We start from the raw sequence: 19,347 nt of genomic DNA on the forward strand, positions 1-19,347 counted from the left end.
GCATGACTGGGAATTGATCTTACTTTTACCCTTTTGGATGTGATACACATGCACGCACACACACACATACATACACTGGGCTTCTCAAATGTTCATTTGAAACCGGAATTAGGATTGTGATTTAATCACTCGACCACAGTCTGCTGCCTTTGCGTGTGTACATGCCATGCTTGAACGCCAGTTTCCGTTTGAAGACCTAATATGTTTCCGCAGATCAAAAAGCAGATTGAACACAAGAGTTAATTAAACATTAGAAGATAATTTGACCTCACTTTGAAAAGGAGCGTTTTAAAGTTAAAGCTAGGGTTGGTAATCTTAAGAAACTAGCAAGAGTACACTAGATTTTAAAATTATCCTGCAGAAAAACCAAGCCCAGTGTTACTATCTTTATTTTCCAATGAAAGTAGCTTGCAGCTCTAGCTCCAAAAGTCCCTAAATCTAGCGAGAAAGTCGCCAAGTCGGCAACACTGACAGTTCGTCCCTTTAGGCCTCCCTCTAAAGCCACTCAAACCAAAATTATCATTATTCGGGTTTATCACAGGCCTGCAACAGCCACAGATACTGGATTTTTCTCTTTTTTTTGTCAGAGCATTTGATTTATTTATTACTGTCGGGGTGTAATTAATTTCAACAAATATAACAAAAATGTTTTTGAAGAAGATTACCAACCCTAGCTTTAAGAACAGATTTGGATGAAAGTCGGTTCAGGAAGGTTTTGGGACCACATGCGAGACTTTGGTGGGTGAATTATCCTCAGAGCCTTGAGCATTGAGACATTAAAATACATGCAATTGTGTGAAACATAGCGCAAGAGTTATAAAGTGGCACATTATCTCACTTCCAGAGAACAGCAATTAAGTGTGAAGCAGAAATAATATACTCATGACTACCCTGAAAACATGCATGAAAACTTGATTATATACAAGTACATACAGTAAAAGAGCACATTAACAGAGGAAAGGACGAGCTCAGTCTACCTGCAGTGTGCAGATAAAACAAACACAAACTTTTAAATGTATTCTACTACCATAACCAGAGCAGTTGTGTGTTTAGTGCCTTGCTCTGGGGCACCAATAGAGCATTATGTAATCAGTTTCTCAGGGTTTTACCAGCGGGAACTTGATTTTGCACGGTGTGATCATGAGCCGGTTTCCCAAGCTTTTCAACCTCCGCCACCTCCACTTATTATCGACACCCTCGCCACCTTCAAGGCTTTTCAAACTCGACGATGAGTCATCCTGTGCTATAGTAATTAACAGTGCATTATGATGCTCGGCTTCGCCTGGTGTTAGTTCCACTCCAAGTCTAAAGTGACGTGGATATTGGATGTTTGCAAGGCACTAAAAATAAGCCTGTTGTGTCTATATGCAGACGTCTTCCTGGAAGGAAAGCAAACACATTACCAAAAAATCTGTGTGATTAGCATCCCGTGAAGGCAACCTATCAAACTGATCAAACAAAATGCGCCAGACACTCTCCCTCAGAGGCATCACTTGTGCTCCCGTTCAGACTGTGTGTGTGTATACGGACAAAGCTGCCGGCCTGTTGTTCAGCGTGAAAGGCTATCAGCATACAGCCGTTGAGCTGAAACACAATAGTGTTCGTGTGTGTGTATTGTGTCTGCTCGTGTGTGCCCTTTTTACCTGCCGTAACACAACACTGATACCTTAGAGGACGCTGGGGACCCGATCAGCGAGAGCAGGCTGTCTTAACACCCCGCAGGCCGCCCTTTAAATCTTTCAGTATTTATTAGTAGGTGTTAGTGTGCGTCTCAATGTGTCTGTGAGTGTGCGGTATAGCTTTGGGGTTCGTATCACACTTCATGTTTGCCAAAATAAGAGACCGAGAGGCATACCATCCAATCTGATGGCAGTTTTTTATCTATACATTTTATTTTCAAAGCAACAGGGATGATTTATTTGAGTGTTAAAAACACAACCATTATTTGTTTTCCAGACCTTTTTTGAACTTGTCCCCATGAGATTCTGGTGTTTGCGTGTCTTCCTGATAACACCCCACAGTTACAGAAAAGAATTTCAAATCAATAGCTGTTTACTTGCCAACAATCTCAGCCTGCTACTTTCAGTATGACATATTTGATGTAGGAATTGTGTGCTCAGAATTGTTTCAAACAGACCATTACAGTTGAAACGTATCATAATGCTGCCTCTATAGTTTTAAGTTTTTATCTGCGTTGGAGATCTATAAGTGCAAAACTTTCAGTGTCATTGAAGTTCAATTGAGGGCCTCCTACAGTTTGTTTAATTCAATTTAGGTAATTAAGACTTGGAAGAATTTTAGATGGCGTGAGCTGTAGGCAAGTTAGATTCAATTGAAAGTTTCTGCTAATACAACTAATGAAAATTAGATTTTCAGGGAAGTAGAGAAAAGATCCTGCTGAGTTCTAAAGATAGCCAAAAAACTCAATAATGTTATATCCTGTCCTTTTTAAAGGAGTTTTATCAGAGACTGTGTTATTTCACAGATGCTTATCTGTAAAGATGCACTGCAAACTATGAAACAAACTCAACACATACTGTACACTCAGCTGTGGAATTTTATTACACACACGTCGACCGCCAACAACAAAACAAGGGAAATACCGATAAACAGAGAACAAACACCAGCGAACAATGCTTGAGATTTTGGACCTTTGAGTCCTGTGAACATCCTCTCTTTGTGCTGAAGGTTTTTAAAATTGCTTTCATTCATCGACGCCCAGCCTCAGGTGGATCAGACATCCAGTTTCACTTCCTCTTATTGTACCTGTCAACACTGTTATTCCAGCCTTCTTGTTATCGTAATGCATTAAACCCTCGGACACAGACACAGAATGTCTAAGGGGCTATTACCTAGACAATACATAAACTATTTGGACACCAAATGTGATGCTAATGCCAACCAAAGCTGTTGTGGCTAGCCCTCCCCATTCTGTGACCAACATATAACCTTAGCAAGTGCATATCAGCTACCATTACCATCTTCATCTTATCCCAGCTGCAGGGTGATCTCAAGCCATATATTGTCCTTTATTTGGTTGTTAAGGTAGTAGTGTTTGTCGTACAATATTGGGTGTTGAGAAGGGGACGGCCCCATTGTTATGACGATACACCAAGACTCTGAAAAATGTCCCATTGGACTGAATAAAAGACCATTTGTCAGACAGTCCGTTACCCCAAAAAACAAACGCCCGGTGCTCCGAAAATACACACTTTCCGTGCAACAAACAGAAGTACATGGCTAATTATTATGCAGAATGACAGCGATCAGTTGGAACAAAGGATTTTATTTGTCAAATCATAAAGTCTAGGGGTCAAACATATATTTCCGCAGGCACAAATCCGCTGAAATCGAGGTAAAGTCCGAATATTTTTTCCTCCGCACAAATGTTCTGCAGGGGTGTGCAAGCATTTAAAAAAAACAACAACCTCTAAATCAGTTTTTAGAAATTTCCGTGCAAATTTTTTGCACGAAAATCTATACTTGGTGTGAAACGACTTTAACTCTTGTCAAGAAAGCAAATAAGCCTATTGAAGCCTTTGTTCTTTGTATAGATGCAATAAAGGAAATCAGTAAGGGATAGTTGTCGATAAGTAGTGTGAGGTAACGCCCTACATAAACCAGCAGACTTCAAAAATCCCTCACAAAGCAGCTAAAATCACATGTTTTATGGGCTTTTAAAATCTCCCAGCACTGCAGGTGATACCTAGCCCCATTCTCCTATGACACAAGAAAAAACAACAACTTTGAAGTGGCTTTAAAAAATGAAGATCTAGTTTAGTTTAAGCCCTCCAACTGTGAACTGTTTGATAAAAATCTGTGTTACTTTGTTGCTAATGCAGATTTGTCATGCCCTCCTCATGGTCATTGGCAGATTAGAGGGAACAGTTTGAGCACAGAGTCTGTTTTTTAGTGTCGAGCATGTGTCCGTGTTTTGGAACATGCTGTCTGTTTTTGAGGGCCGTGGCGCCTTCCAAATTGTTATGGTCCTAAGGGAGCATTGTGCATGTGCGAGTCACATGTGGAACGTCTCCGTCTGTGCTGTGCAGGGGTTACAGTGTACAAGGGTGAGCTCTTCCCTCTGCTGTCATTGGTGCACAGAGTTTCAGCTGGGTTCTTGTTAGCTGGCAGCTGTTTCCTGGATCCAGCCCTCTGTGTACCATCCTGTCAGCACGTGACTTTGTTTACGTTGAGTCTCAAGTTCCATGTTTCGCTTCGAATGTCCCCTCACTTCCTTCTCAAACTTATCGTCCACTAGCTGACAGCAGCAGAACTAATTAGAGCGTAGGATTCCTAACAACACACACAGTGTTTCAGGTGTGTGTGCATGTGAAGAGTCATTAGTCAGGCAAAAGTCATTAGCCAGGTCTACATACAGAATGGTTAATGAGTCTGAGGGGAGCTGGATATATGTTTTTAAGTATGTGTGTGTAAGACAGAGGGAGAGAGCGGTCTGTAGGGGCTTTTAAGAAAAACTGCCTCGTTTAATCTTGAGCAGACCGGTGTCTCGAGGGATTTCCTCGTTCCTCTCTTGTTTTCTCGTCTGTATATCATCCAAGACTGGCTGCTTAGCTCGTGCTTATGTGAAAAAAAATGCGTTGGAAGTCCCTGTGCTGTTGTTGTTATTCTTGTCTTTGTCTTGCAAAGACACTCTGTAGCTGTAGTTGTTGTGTCGCTGTTGTGTTTAATACAACACTAAATCTTTACTGTACTTTTTCTTTTGTGTTGAGTTGAAACTTGTTTCCCAAAGTTATATAAATCCTACCTTTTTTAGTTTCCATTGGACAGATACCAATAGACTGTATATAAGAAGTGGACGTAGTCACCCATTGGTTTGTGGACTTCGTATTTGGCTGTCGTCATCTTGTTTTTTTGCAACAAGAAGTGATACGAGAGGGTGGAGCTAAGAACTACCGAACGCTGAATAAGACATTTTTAGGTGACCATGTTACAATTAACTGTCATGAACTGAAAACACTCTGTGAAAGGGTTTAAGTTGTAACATAGACAACACCCAGACCAGACAATGCCGTGGTAGCGTCCTGTCAATCACAAGGTAGCCTCGCCCTAAAACATCCCCTGCTTTATGGTCTATTTGACTCTAAATGGGACCGTAATTTACTAAATGAACATCATGCTGTATTGAAGAAGACTTGAAACTAGCGATTGAGACCATAAACTCATGTTTACAATGTTTACTGAGGTAATAAATGAAGTGAGATGTAGGCTCATTTTCTCATAGACTTCTATAGAATCAGACTTCTTTTTTTTCAACCAGAGGAGTCGCCCCCTGCTGGCTGTTAGAAAGAATGCAAGTTTAAGGCACTTCAGCATTGGCTTCACTTTTCAGAACTGGAGGTTGCCCCACTGCAGATCCCTAACTTTAAGTTATTTTCAAACAATACTACACAAGGTCTAAAAACAAAGAAAACCAATCGGAATTGGTCACAATCAGATTGGTTGCAGACCTAGTTATCAGTGTCATTTCTCTGCATGTTAACTCCTTATTGTGCAGCAGTCAATGCTAGAATTGAATATGGAGTGGAGTATTAAAGTCATAACAGCCATATACGTTTACAAGTCCAAAGCAGATATGGACATTGTAAGATTAGTAATGTTATTTTGCAAGTATACTTAGTAAGATTCCTCCAAACTCCACCTAAAGCCAAATGTTTACTTAGATGACAGACTAGCTTCCCTTTTAAGAGGTTGTTATCAAATCTGTTTCCGGAATGTTATAGATTACCTCAGCCATTTCCCAGGAAATATCTTCCTGGAAAAATGGGAACTGTGCTCTGCTGAACTATGACAACAACTGAGATCATGATTACCCAATGCACGTGATCGTGGCTCTGTGTCAGACAGACCCCCAGACTGTGTTAGTCCTACACCATGATGAGCTGTTATATAGCGAGCTCTCAGAGCTGAGGATGGACACTTCCCTGAGGGATGGGATCATATCCTTGATCACATACTGTACACACTTTTACACGGAGCGAAATTGGACTCCCTAACCTCTGCCGTAATGACTTGTTGGAGACTGGGCAGCTCAGTGAGTCACGTGTGGCAGACATACTGCATTCGTCCAAGTAATGTGTGTGTGCGCACATGAGTGTTAGGGATAGCCTTCACTTCCAAGAACCATAGCCTGCTTCGCTCCTACAGTCCTTCTGCCTGTATCTCCACTCTACGCTGTTATTTAGATCTGATTACAGCAAATTCAACTGAGCAGTTGACAGCCAAACTCTCTGCACCACCTGCTGCTAAACCTCAAACGCTGTGGCTTTCACTGTCTGGATTGAGTTTAGTGCAGCTAAACAGATGTTTCATAGGGGAAAATCAGTTCCTTCTTTATTTCTCAAGCTGGCAGCTGGTCATTTACAGTATAATTGTCCTCTGAATATTCTGCAAACACCCACAGCTTCCTCTTTACAGCTCAAATTCTGTGTTTCATGTGGTACAAAGGCTACCGTATATGTGAAGCACAAATATTGTGGAGATTAAGGCTGGAAATCACTTTGTGGCAAATTAAATTTTTTATAAAGAAGTGAGCTTACCAGACCTCTGTTGCCCGCTCCTCATCTCTGCTTGAGGCTAGAGGCTCAAGGCTACATTAGCTGCCTCTAGCATAACACAGCCGAATCTCTGATCATATTGTTAGCCGTTGAGTTGGATTGTGGGAAATTAAGGCATCAGGTTTAGGTCAAGGAAGACGAATGTGTGGAATAAAAAACACAAAATGGCTCTGGTGCATTGATTTTGATCCTTTTTTTATGCCTCCGCGCCGGCGACAGCCGTGGCCAGAGGCATTATGTCTTTGGGTTATCCATCCATCTGTCCCTCCGTCCCTCCGTCCGTCTGTCCGGACGTGAACCATTTTCGTGAATGTGATATCTCAGGAATACCTAGAGGGAAGTTCTTAAAATTTAGCACAAACGTCCACTTGGACTCGAGGATGAACTGATTATATTTTGGTGGTCAAAGGTCAAGGTCACTGTGACTTCACATCCGTCCCATTCTCATGATATCCGAGGAACACCAAATTTTTCCAAATGTCCACTTGGAATCAAGGATTAGATTTTGGTGGTCAAAGGTAAAAGGTAAAGGTCACTGTGACCTTACGTCCGTCCTGAGCAAATAATGATTATTTTATGATCCCCACATGCAGTAACGAGCTTTCTGTTTAAATGACACCAGTGCCGGTTAGGTGATTTTTCGGCATTCACTATTGTCAGGGTAAATTCCGCATATACTTCCTTCTTTGGTTTACCACCAATATGAAGGACAGGTCATGTGATAACATTATGGCTAATCGAGACTAGCTCAGAGATTAGAGTGATGTTACTCATTTTCACAATCACACATTATGTCTTTCTCTTTCTTACATAACGAAGACAAAACACCGTACGTGACCGTACAGTAGCCCGTAGAGGTTCAGTAAAAAGGTGGTTTCCAGTGAGAAGTTGGCTGATCATAAATCACTTAAACGTCCAGGTGTGTAGGCTAAATGCCACCCCATCTATCTCCACCTCTCTCTCCCTATCTATGCTGCTTTCTTTTTCGTACTGTATGCGTTAACTAAAGCGACACAGTGTCCTCTATTCCAATCTGTCCTGAGAGCATTTACTGTTACGGTTCAGTCGCTGCCGTCCTATAGCAGTGGGTATGTTATGTGTATGGTGTGCATCTGAGTGCATCATTTAGCCCAACATCATCTGTGCAGCTGTGATTGTGTGTGTGTATGATTTAGTGATGGCATCTTGAGTACACCTAGAGGACACCCTATTGTCCCCCTGCACACGCACACACACACGCACAGGTATTCACACCCTTCAAGAATAACCTCCCAATCCACAGCAAGACTGGCAGCATCCGGGTTTAAGCTCACACCGACATTACATGCATGAATGGGCACATGAGAGGCTATTATTACTGATACACACACACACACACACACACAAAGACTGCAGAGCACACGTGACTACTTGGCAGTCACCCAGATACCCTTTGCTCACATAGTGTACTCAATCACTGCCGCTTACCCTCACACACTCACACACACAAATCGATGGCAGGTGTCACCTTTATCTCAGCTTTGAAACAGTGGATTTATGAGAATGAGGTTTTACGGTTGCCCGCCTTCAGGTGTGTTTGAAGCTGTGTGTGTCCTTCTCTCACAATGCACAGCTGCAGACTGAGATTCATCCTCATGCATGACTAAGCACAGACTATACACTCGCACACAGGCAGATGCCAGACTAACAAAGTCAGACTTTAGGAACGTGAAAGTGTTGACTGTCTACAGCCACTAGGGCTGTCAGAAATTGGCCAAAAATGACGTTTAAATATTCGCTCCAAAAAAACACATAGGTTCGAACTATTCGGATATCTTTTTTTTGCGCATTATGTCCATGACACCGTGTCCTAACTGGCCGTGAGCAACGCAGCACTGTGCAGCACAGCACGCTGTTTTAGCTGGACTTTTATCAGACGCCCTGTTCGCTTTGAAAGCTCCGCCTAGGACGAGGAACGGCTGATTCATGAAGTTGAAATGAGGAGTTACCTATATGATTCCTCCTCATTTCACTTCAAAAACCTAAATAAGGTGGCAGCTGGCTAGAGGGAGATCACCTGAAAGTTTCCTACTTGCTCTCGGCTATATTGTATGTAATTTCCAGGAAATGTCACAATATTAAACGTGTGTATTTCCGTTTAAAAAGTACAACTCGCAGTAGCTCACAGCTGATCGGTATGTGTTTTTTTTTTTTACATGACACAACGTGACGCTTGCTGGCTGAGTTCTCTTCCATCATTACGGTTGTTGTCGAATTATTCCTCATTCAGCTTGACCTAAGGTTACAGTTAATTTTCAGATAATCAAAGAGATTTTGTGACTTTTTTAAATACAAAAATGAATATTAAATTTCATATTTGAATATCTGTTGTTTTTTTTATTATTCGAGTCATCAAGGTCAACACACTCACACAAACAGGAACCATGCTGTGTTTTGCTAGTGGGTTTTTAAAAATGGGTTAGTCATGCATTATATATACTAGAGGACTTTTCTCTCTTTTTCTGCTCTTGTTCTCATGTCTATCTCTGTCTCGCTGCTTTTTTCTAATTTTCTCACTCCTGTCTCTCTTTTGTTCCTCCCCCCTCCACCTCGGGAATAATAAAAAAGAGCAGAAAGCACGTCTCTTCTAATCACTTCCTTTCAGCCGAACGTGGCCTATGTGTCTGTGTTGGCGTTAAACAAATATATATTTTGTGTTTACTCCTTTCCTTGTTCTGTGCCAGCACATTATCAATTTTGTTCACCTGAATCCACACTCACTGTTTTTAGTGTATCAGCATTCGCTGAACTCTGTGTGCGACTGTTTGTTTGTCAGTTATGATGAATGACTGTGTATTTATCACAAAGCACTAGCCATATTAATTCTGTCCCCAGCTCCACAGCCGTGACAGCTATTGTGTTAGGGTGAATTCACACTGTCGGTCTAATCTTCTATTTATAAATGGATAAATTGGATAGACTGAGTTGACATCTGTTCAATCAAAAGTTAGCTAATTTTTCTTAAAATATTCTGTGTGTTTTAATTTTTGCTTGTTATAACACTAATGACCTGATTTGGTTACAGAAACCCAAATTCAGAATAATCAGTGTTGTAATCAGCATTAATTCACTTCTCAGTCTGTGCATGCTTGCACACTACCATCTGCTCCTTTTTAATATTTTAACATTTCACTTTTTTACCTGGTCATGTTTATATAGACTCTTTAAGGACTCCGAACCACCCCAAGGGATTGCAAGATAAATCTGAGTCGTCATGAGATGATTAATACGATAGAAAAGAATATTTTCTTTTCTGTAATCATTGGTCTTTTCTTGTTAGGCTTATTTTTCCCTTTCATCCTTCTAAATTTGTTTAGAGTTCCACAATCTGAAAGGGGAAAGTCACTCATAGGTTAATACATAATAAACCTATTACCAGTAGACGTTGATCCGTTTTAAGGGGGCACAACACCTTGTAGGTGTCTTAGTTCAATAATCTGACACCTTGCAGCATGCAGGCCGTCACAGCGACTGTGTCTGTGCTGTAATTCCCAAAAATTGTGACATGACTGATCAAGTTTAATGCTCACATGAAATTTAAAAGAAGCAACTTAAAGGGGTCCTATTATGCTTTTCCCCTTTAGTGCTTTATATAGTTTTTTGTGCATGTAAAAGATCTGCAATTTTACAATGCCCAAAGTCCCCCACAAAAACACTGCTCTTGAACTGCCTGAATCGCCTTGTTTGAAGTCCCACCTTTTCTTCCGTAACGTGGTGATGTCACCAAGTAACACATTTTCATAATTCCCTTCCTAGTGGCTAGTTTGGCACACTCTCAAACAAAGCTAGTTAGAGCGGAGTGTCAGGTAGACATTAATCCTCTATATCTTTACATTACAAATAGTTGTTTGCTGCTATATTAATGCTCTTCGATAGAAAACCTTTAAATTCCAGCCCTGCCGCTGAAAAATGTCTCTATTCACTACATATAAAAATACAGATTCTTTACAATCAGTTTGTGCATTGACGCGACTGTATGAAGAACATAGTTGCAGCCCAAGAATCCGTGTTTGTTATCGAACATCTCTGTTCAGCAGCAGGTTATGCAAAATGATCAACGATGAACCTGAAAGGACGCTCTCTTGTCATGTTGAGTTTCATTTGCATGTGACAGCAGGATTATGCAAACAGAGAATAAATGAAATCACACGCATGTCTGGATATCATGTGCTTACAGCAGGTTCAAATTAAAGGGGTGACCTTCCAGTCACACTTCACTTCATTCATCTAACATAGCTGAAATACCCCAAGGGATGTTTGTTTTTTAAGTTTGAAAAAAATATATTTTTGCTCTTTGTTCAAACAAGAAAACGTCCTAGGTGCCATAAAACAACCCGTCCTCTAAAATCACTCTGTCCTAACAGTGTGTCCGTTTCTTTTCTCGTCAGAGGGTCCCAGAGAAGGACGAGGAGAGAAGAAAAAACGAAGAGGATGACAGAGGAAAAGAAGGAGAGGAGAAGGAGGAAGAGGAAGAGAGGAGCAGCGACGAAGGTTTCATGGGGATGACTCCGCTGCTGCAGGCTCACCATGCCATGGAGAGGATGGAGGAGTTTGTACACAAGGTAACGAACACGCACATACTGTATAAACACACACACTCACACACACACACACACACACACACACACACACACACATACACAGGTGCATGTCATGTTAAAAAAGTAGAAAGAAATATTTCCCCTGCATTCTGCCTCTTAACTTATCTGTACAGATGTTTCAGAGCACCACGCCTTTAAATCCACCGCCCACTAAATTAGTTAATCTTCCCAAGAGCGATGTTTGTTTTACAGAGGCGGTTTTATAACAACACTCAATAAAACCACATAGTAAAAGACACCAATAAAACCATAAAAAAAACACACAGTTTTGTGTTCTGAGCAGACTTCATACAGAATGTCGGGGTTTATCGTTTTTATTTAAATTTTAAATTTTTACTTTATCTCTTCTACAGAACATGTTTCATGACTCTGGGCACAAGCCAAACTGGAAAATGTCCAAAATACATGGCAGAAAACAACAAGTTTACTAGTGATAAAAGTGTTTTACGGTGTACTTTCAGAGTGCAAAGTTAATAAAAAACAGCACATTATTGGTTTGTTCTTCTGCCATTTTACTTTGCCAGAAACTCTCAGAACACTGTTACGGTTTGATGGGTTTCACAAAAACTTCTGAGAAGCCGGTTACTGTCTCGTAGGGTTTTCTTTACCAACTATGTGTCAGTATTTTGAAAAGAAGCAGGCCGACATTAAGACTTAAGAGTTAGAGTGTCTGTTTGTAAGATGGTACTCCTGGAATGTGGACTCATGGACTTGATGCACCAGCTTGGACTAATATAACACACACACACACACACACACAGTCTGCTGAAATTGCAACCAGCAGGTTGTAAATTAGGGAAATGAATCACTGCAGAGAAACTGTCAAATGAGTCTCTCTCTCTGTTCCCTCCATTAGGGGTGTTTGTCGTATCGGACTTCAGTTTATTTATTTACATCACTTGACCCTGATACTGCTCATTGGACACTGACACCTACACTACGCACACTTGTGATAACATACTGTACTCTCCTCTTACACACACACACATCCTATTTCAAGGACATTCAGTAAGCGACCAGCTGCCTCTCATTAAGGACAATTTGATTAGGAGTCATTTTTTAATTAACATTTTCCATTCATGCCAGCCTTCAGGTTGTTTTTCTCAACATGATGTTACTATCTGTGTCCTTCATCAACCAATCAGGTGTGGGAGGGTCGGTGGCGTGTCATACCTCACGATGTGCTGCCCGATTGGCTGAAGGACAACGACTTTCTGCTGCACGGCCACAGGCCGCCCATGCCTTCGTTCCGCGCCTGCTTCAAGAGCATCTTCAGAATCCACACGGAGACGGGAAACATCTGGACACATCTTCTAGGTAGCACACACACTCACTGATGCTCTTATAAACCGTATCTTAACACCCATGCACCCAATGCACTCCGAACCGTAACCCATTCAAGTAAACCTGATCTTAAAACCTTAAATTAAAGTTGTCTCCGAGTAGAGTGACGAGGCAAACTATAGACTCACTTCACAAAAATGTTGCAAGCTTGTTTACAAACTGAAATAACAGACAAACGAAAGCACACCCACTACATTGCAGCTGGGACTTGGACTGGGGATATTTAGTAAGAGAAATGAAAGAAAGAAAGAAGTACTTTTAGTGTTTTTTGTTTCTCTCGGTCTGTCTCTTCACTCATTCTTGTTTTATCCTTTAGTTAATCTTCATTAAACCAGACAGGTTAGATAACAAACTTGTGTGAAATTTCACACTGGCAAGCAGCAAAACCAGGCTTATTAGCTTTTATAAGCACTGTGATGTCAAAAGCTGAGCTGTGGGTTTGTGTAAGAAAACAAAGTCCTCAAATTCCAGAGCATTACTTTGGCTTTTGGGCGAGCCCCCTTAGAATTAGTTGGATTTGGGTTTTGCCAACTTAGCTTTAAAGCGGTTTGTTGTTTCTACACTTTGTTTAAGCCAAAGCATCCTTTCTTCCTTAAGAGTTCTTAAGAGTCCTCTGACTTAGAAACAACTGTGTGAGTTTCTGCTCCCATCTAGTGGTCAAACAGAGTTACTGCACCTACATGCCTTTTGAGAGCTGAGTGACATTGTGTAAATACTATTGATTTATCTTGTTTTGGTCTGTTTTGTTTGAATAAACAAGTGCTGTGTTATATGTCTGTACCTCTGCATTTAGAATTGGCATTTAGAGGAATAGGGTAAAATCTTTAACTAATAGATATCACCATGAAACTTCCCCAGGTGATTACTTACATTAAGGGAATACATTTTTGTATTGCAAATTTTCTGAAATTCTTTAGATATGCAAATGATGCATTATCTTATTAAATATGTGCTAGTATTTATATACATTTCCAAAACAGAAATCTGAACATTAATTGGATAAAGCCAGGTTCAAAGATTTTGGATTGATGGAAAAATTTATCTTTTTATCGCTAAGAATATACTGTCAACAGCCATAAAAAAAACTATTTTCACCATGTTTTCATGAATAAAACGTTGTATCAATCAGGCTATGAATGATATACGAACAAACTCCTCCTGTAAAAACCTTCAGAATATAGATAGCAATGAAACTGGTAAGTGTGGTGTATGTAAGTGATACTGAAGTGGAGATTTGTGGCTCAGAATATGAGAAAAAAACTAATTTAAAGATATGGATTGTACACTTCCATACATTTTGCAAGACACTACAGGTGAACAAGGTAAACAAATGTTAACATATCACCATGAAACTTTTCTGAAATGTTATGTTTAAATATGCAAATGAGGTATTATCTAATGCTAACTTTGGGTGAATTTAGGAGAAATCTACAGACACAAAAAGACAAAGTGTAGTAAAATAAATGTTTTCTTTCCACTAGTCTGAAAGATGACATGTTATGGAAGAAAAATAGCCCAAAATCATAAAAAATGTACTAGTGCATGAGAAACAATGATTTTGCCTGTAGTGTCTCGCCTTAATTAGTCAACCCTGATTAACTTAGAGGGGTACAGCAGCATTTGTGGGGGACAACATATTTGTAGTTATTAGTCTTGATTAATATTTAATTGTCACTATGTCCTCTCGTCTCTCTGCAGGCTGTTTGTTTTTCCTCTGTCTGGGTCTGATGTACATGTTCAGGCCCAACATGTCGTTCGTGGCTCCGGTCCAGGAGAAGGTGGTGATCGGGATGTTTTTCCTGGGAGCCATCCTCTGCCTCTCCTTCTCCTGGCTCTTCCACACAGTCTACTGCCACTCTGAGGGTGTCTCCAGAGTCTTCTCCAAGTAAGACGCACACCCTATAAACTCACAGATTTCACTATCTACCATAGGAATATGTCCTTAAAGCTAAAAGAGTAAAGCCCATGGACATCTACAGTGTCTGTAATCATCCACTCTGTGTTTCCCATTGTCCAGGTTGGACTACAGTGGGATCGCCTTCCTGATCATGGGCTCCTTCGTCCCCTGGTTGTACTACTCCTTCTACTGCTCCCCTCAGCCCTGCTTCATCTACCTTATAGTGGTGTGCATACTGGGATTGTCCGCCATCACCGTCTCCCAGTGTGACTTCTTCGCCACGCCGCAGTACAGAGGAGTCAGAGCAGGTAGAGTGAGATAGTGACATTTTACGTGTCTTTATTTTGTACTTTAAAGGTGCTCTAATCAATATTTTATATTAGGAATGGATCAAAAGAGCATGTGTAATGTGAATTGGGTCGCTCGTAGTGATAAACGCAGAAAGAAAAATCACCTTCTACTCTTCCCCTCAGCACTGCGGAGCATTTCCGCATCTTTCTGCAAATTGTTTTGGTTGTCAGCCCGCAACTTTACTGTTTTGGTTCACTCTCACCGCTGTCATCAGAATTGTTTTCAGACACTCTATGGCCCTATCTTACACCCGGCGCAAAGCGGCATACAGCGCAGCGCTACTTTCATTGCTAGTTTCAGACCGACGCAGTTGTCATTCTCACGCCCAGCGTCCACGTTGTGTAAGTAGCAAATGTACTTGCACCCATCTGTGCGCCCATGGGCGTGTTGGTCTTAAAATGAGGTGTGATCAGGCGCTTTGTTTGTTCTTGTTACGCCCCAAACACACCTATGATTAATTAAGAGACTAAATACAACCCCTTTGCCCCTTGCGTTTTACTTTGCGCCCAGATTATGCGCTGCTTAACTAGCAAAAGTGGAGTTGGACATGCCCGCAATGCACTTGCACCATGCACTTCAGAGCATGCGCTATAGATCGTTAAAATAGGGCCCTAAAGCTTTAAAAACCAACTGTACACTACCTGCTCAACACCAATCAGCAGACAAACACAATTAGAGACAAGCTGGTGAACAAAGTGGAGCATTTAGCTGCTAAAGAGCCAGTTATTTCCCTTAGGAGTTGGTAGAGAGTGGCCAGATGTATAGCTTGCTGCGTTGCCCCCAAGTGGCTAAACCCAAATGTTTTAATGCAGGTTTAAGTATTCACAATCTCTCTCCCTCGCTGTCTGTTTTTAGGAGTGTTTGTTGGTCTGGGTCTGAGTGGCGTGGTTCCCACCCTGCACTTTACCATCAGCGAGGGTCTGATCAAAGCGACCACCATGGGCCAGATGGGCTGGCTGCTGCTCATGGCGACGCTCTACATCACTGGAGCCTGCCTGTACGCCGCTCGCATCCCCGAGAGGTTCTTCCCCGGCAAGTGTGACATCTGGGTAAGCGACCAACAAACACACAAACACAGCAGAAAATATTAGGGATGCATTCTCAAAGGTGACGCCATTTTCCGTCCATGTTAAAGCTAAAGTAATACCAATATCTCTCACACACATTTAATTTACTCTCTCTCTCTCTTTCCTAGTTCCACTCCCACCAGCTGTTCCACATCTTGGTGGTCGCGGGGGCTTTCGTTCATTTCCACGGTGTCTCCAACCTGCAGGAGTTTCGCCACAAGGCGGGAGGGGGCTGCACTGAGGACGGCACTCTCTAACGCACACAGTGACTCAGTCATTCACTCAAACACTTTTTATGGGGAGGCAATGGTTCTAATAATATGCACAGAATTACACACACATAAAACCTAAGACGCGCTCTCGACCTAAACTGAGGACCGACGTGGCTTGTCTGGTGTGTGTCTCTGCGCGTAATACACAGGACGGCCTCCCAAGGTGCGCCATTAATACTGACTGACGAGGGTTTTTGTTCTTTCTGTCCCTCTGTCTGTCTGTCTGTCTGTCCATCCGCACCTCCTCTGGCCCTGTTGCTTCGATTATAAAACCACTCCAAGACGGTGTGTTTTTATAAACCAGTTTTTGAGACTCTGCTCTTTCCAGGAAGCGTCTCCGTTTGTTTGGGAGGGAGGCGAGGTATTCAAAACCTCCCTTCAATAATGCTACATTTTCTTCGGTGTTGAGTTCTGACATTTAAGAGTTTGATGGTTTGATTTGAATCGGAAGCATAATTGTGGCTTTAAAAAAAGACATTTTGGGGTGTTTTTTGCTGAATGCTGTTTTTCTAAGTCACACTTAAGAGCATTCAATTATGAAAAAGAAAAAAAGTTGAGTGGATTTCTTCCATAATTGTGAAGGTTGCAGGGTGAGATGTTGGGAACTGGGGTGGGCGGTGGGGTCAATAGTCACTTTTAAAAGTAAAAAAAAAACTTTTCCATGTAAATAAGATTTCTAAATTTTGGGTTATAGATTTGTACGAAATATATATGAAAAAAAAGAAAAAAAAACTTATAATACCATGGCAAGATTAAATAAACATGTTAGATGATGAATCAAGGAGAGGTGTTATATGTACACTTGATCTAGCAGTGAGGTGCAATGGTGAGAATAATGCCACGGTTGGTGGGAAGCGCTTCGTAGTCTGTATATGCAAGGATGACAGGCGGAGGCAATGAGGAAATATACAGCACAACATCTGAATCTTCTCAAACAAACAGCGACGTCAAAACTTGCTGGTATTTTGTTTCCAGTGAAGGTGGGAAGTGACAACTCAGAGTCAATTTTCTGACCTAAAAACCTTGAAATACAAACAAGGAGACAGCAGATCGACTCCGTTTTTTCCACTTTTGTGTTGACCCTGCACCCTCGTGTTTGTCAGGCACCACAGATCTCAAATCAGGCCTCATGAATAAAACATTGTTGTGAACATTTGTGCTTAAAACCAAATTTAAGATCAAAACTATGATGTATAAAAGAGTCCTCTTGATATGTAGCCATGTCGTTTACCTTCTTACTGTAAATTGTCTATGTCTAAAGATAATTTCACCAATGTAAGTTTCTTCTTTTCTATGACATGCCCTTAAATGATTTGTTAAAACATATCAAGGATAACTTGAAGATATTTTTTATAAACAAGGCCCCAGAGTCATAAATATAATTTTGGTAAAACTGCAGTATGATTACAGTACAGATGCAGTTTGTTGTAATCCTCCTCCTTTGGATACTCTGTCTGAAAACGTGTTTTTCTTTTTGACTGGATTGTATTTTAATTTATCCACTGCCGTTCTTGGTATTATTATTGCAAGCTTTAATTTCTCTTTTTTTCTTTTCTATTATTTTTTCACTGGTTTCTCTTATTTAGCCATTGATAATGTGAGGTTAGGGCAGAGAGTATCAAGTCTCTCTCTCTTGCCCTAAAATTAAAGCAAAAAAATCCTCTAAAGATCTGATAAAGTTAACTACTTTAATGAACTGCCTCAGATATGGAGAACTTTTTTAAAAATGTGTTTTCTGGCAATACCAAAATCTCGCTCCAGCACAATGGAAACACTTAAATTCTGAGCTTATCATAAACCTATGTCTATGATTGTTTGAAATTTAAGTTTGCACGTTTCTATTTGATGGCAGCTTTTTCTGAACAGGAATTTGAACACAATTTCTCATCTTTTCTTTACTTCATTTTCATTTTTTATTTGATCTAGTTTATATTAATTTATTTCTCTTGGGGAGGGCATATTGTCTGTTGAAGCACACGTTCCGTTCTGATGGGAGTGTTTGATTGCAATAGACCTTTATATCTGCTGTATTGTTCTAATAAAAAGTTTTTTTGAATCTGTCACTTTGTCCTATTAGTGGTTAGTATAATGTGCACAACACTGAACCATGACATAAAAGTACATGATATAATAAGCTGGTTACCTGTATATTATTATTTTTTATTATGAGTTAAATCATTTTCCAACATCTGCTAAAACACAACCAAAAAAGACATTCTAATATCAGCTCACAGAGCCTTCAAAAATTCATAAAAAAAGTCATGTTATAGTATGGGATCAAAAGTCATAACAAATATAAAAATGCCACAACAAATTGTGAAAGAAATATCATAGTATATAATGTGTCATAAAAAAATGTAATAGAAAATGTCATAGTATAGTATGTTATTAAAAATATAATGAAAAACAGTTATAGTATAATATATCATACAAAAATTATTTTAAAAAAATCATATGTGCTGGAGCTACAGTCTATGGTTGGAGCCATTTCAATGGTGACCAATGAGTGGTGCTGTGGGTAGCGGTAGTGGCTAGAAGGGAGCCAGCAAACTGGGGAAACTCTTGCGAGATTGTTATGGTTAGGCATTGATCTCAAATAATAAAGGTTAGGCCAGGTGTCGGCAACCTTTACTATAAAAAGAGCCATTTTAGGCAAAGAAAAAGAAAGAAAGTCTGTCAAAAACATTATACAGCTTATACACAGTTTATAGTCTAAGTATATAATATATAAGTCTAATGCAGTGAGGGTCAAAGTGCAAATGTACTATGGAGTATTAGGGCCACATTGAGGGAAAAAAATCGGAGATTTCCAGAATAAAGTCATAATATTGCGAGAAAAAAGTAGTAACATTACGAGAATAAAGTCATAACTTTACGAGAAAAAAGTCGTAACTTTACGAGAATAAAAGAAAATAACATGTAAAATTACTACTTTATAAACTTCTGACTATATTTTCATAATACTACGACTTCTTTTTCTCGTAAACTCCTGACTTTATTCTTGTAATATTACGACTTCTTTTTTCTCATAAACTTCTGACTTTATTCTCATAATATTATGACTTTATTCTCATAATGTTATGACTTTATTCTCATAATATTATGACTTTATTCTCGAAATCTCAGATTTATTTTTTTCCCTCAATGTGGCCCTCATACTCCGTCGTACCGTCGTACCATAGACCTACAACAATGATAAAT

General features: G+C 40.3%; 1 protein-coding gene across 1 annotated transcript in view; it reads left to right on the forward strand.

The window, feature by feature from the left end:
• adipor2 (adiponectin receptor 2) overlaps window positions 1-18,206 on the forward strand; it is a 36,832-nt gene extending 18,626 nt beyond the window's left edge. The window contains exons 3-8 of the mRNA XM_037760432.1: window positions 11,003-11,176; window positions 12,361-12,532; window positions 14,258-14,444; window positions 14,577-14,764; window positions 15,663-15,856; window positions 16,003-18,206. Coding sequence (XP_037616360.1) covers window positions 11,003-11,176; window positions 12,361-12,532; window positions 14,258-14,444; window positions 14,577-14,764; window positions 15,663-15,856; window positions 16,003-16,131 — 1,044 coding nt within the window. The 3' untranslated portion in view covers window positions 16,132-18,206. The remainder of the gene's footprint in view (window positions 1-11,002; window positions 11,177-12,360; window positions 12,533-14,257; window positions 14,445-14,576; window positions 14,765-15,662; window positions 15,857-16,002) is intronic.
• Window positions 18,207-19,347: the final 1,141 nt, after the last annotated feature.

This window comes from Sebastes umbrosus, chromosome 23, assembly GCF_015220745.1.
Source record: "Sebastes umbrosus isolate fSebUmb1 chromosome 23, fSebUmb1.pri, whole genome shotgun sequence".
In the NCBI taxonomy this organism is placed as follows: Eukaryota; Metazoa; Chordata; class Actinopteri; order Perciformes; family Sebastidae; genus Sebastes; species Sebastes umbrosus.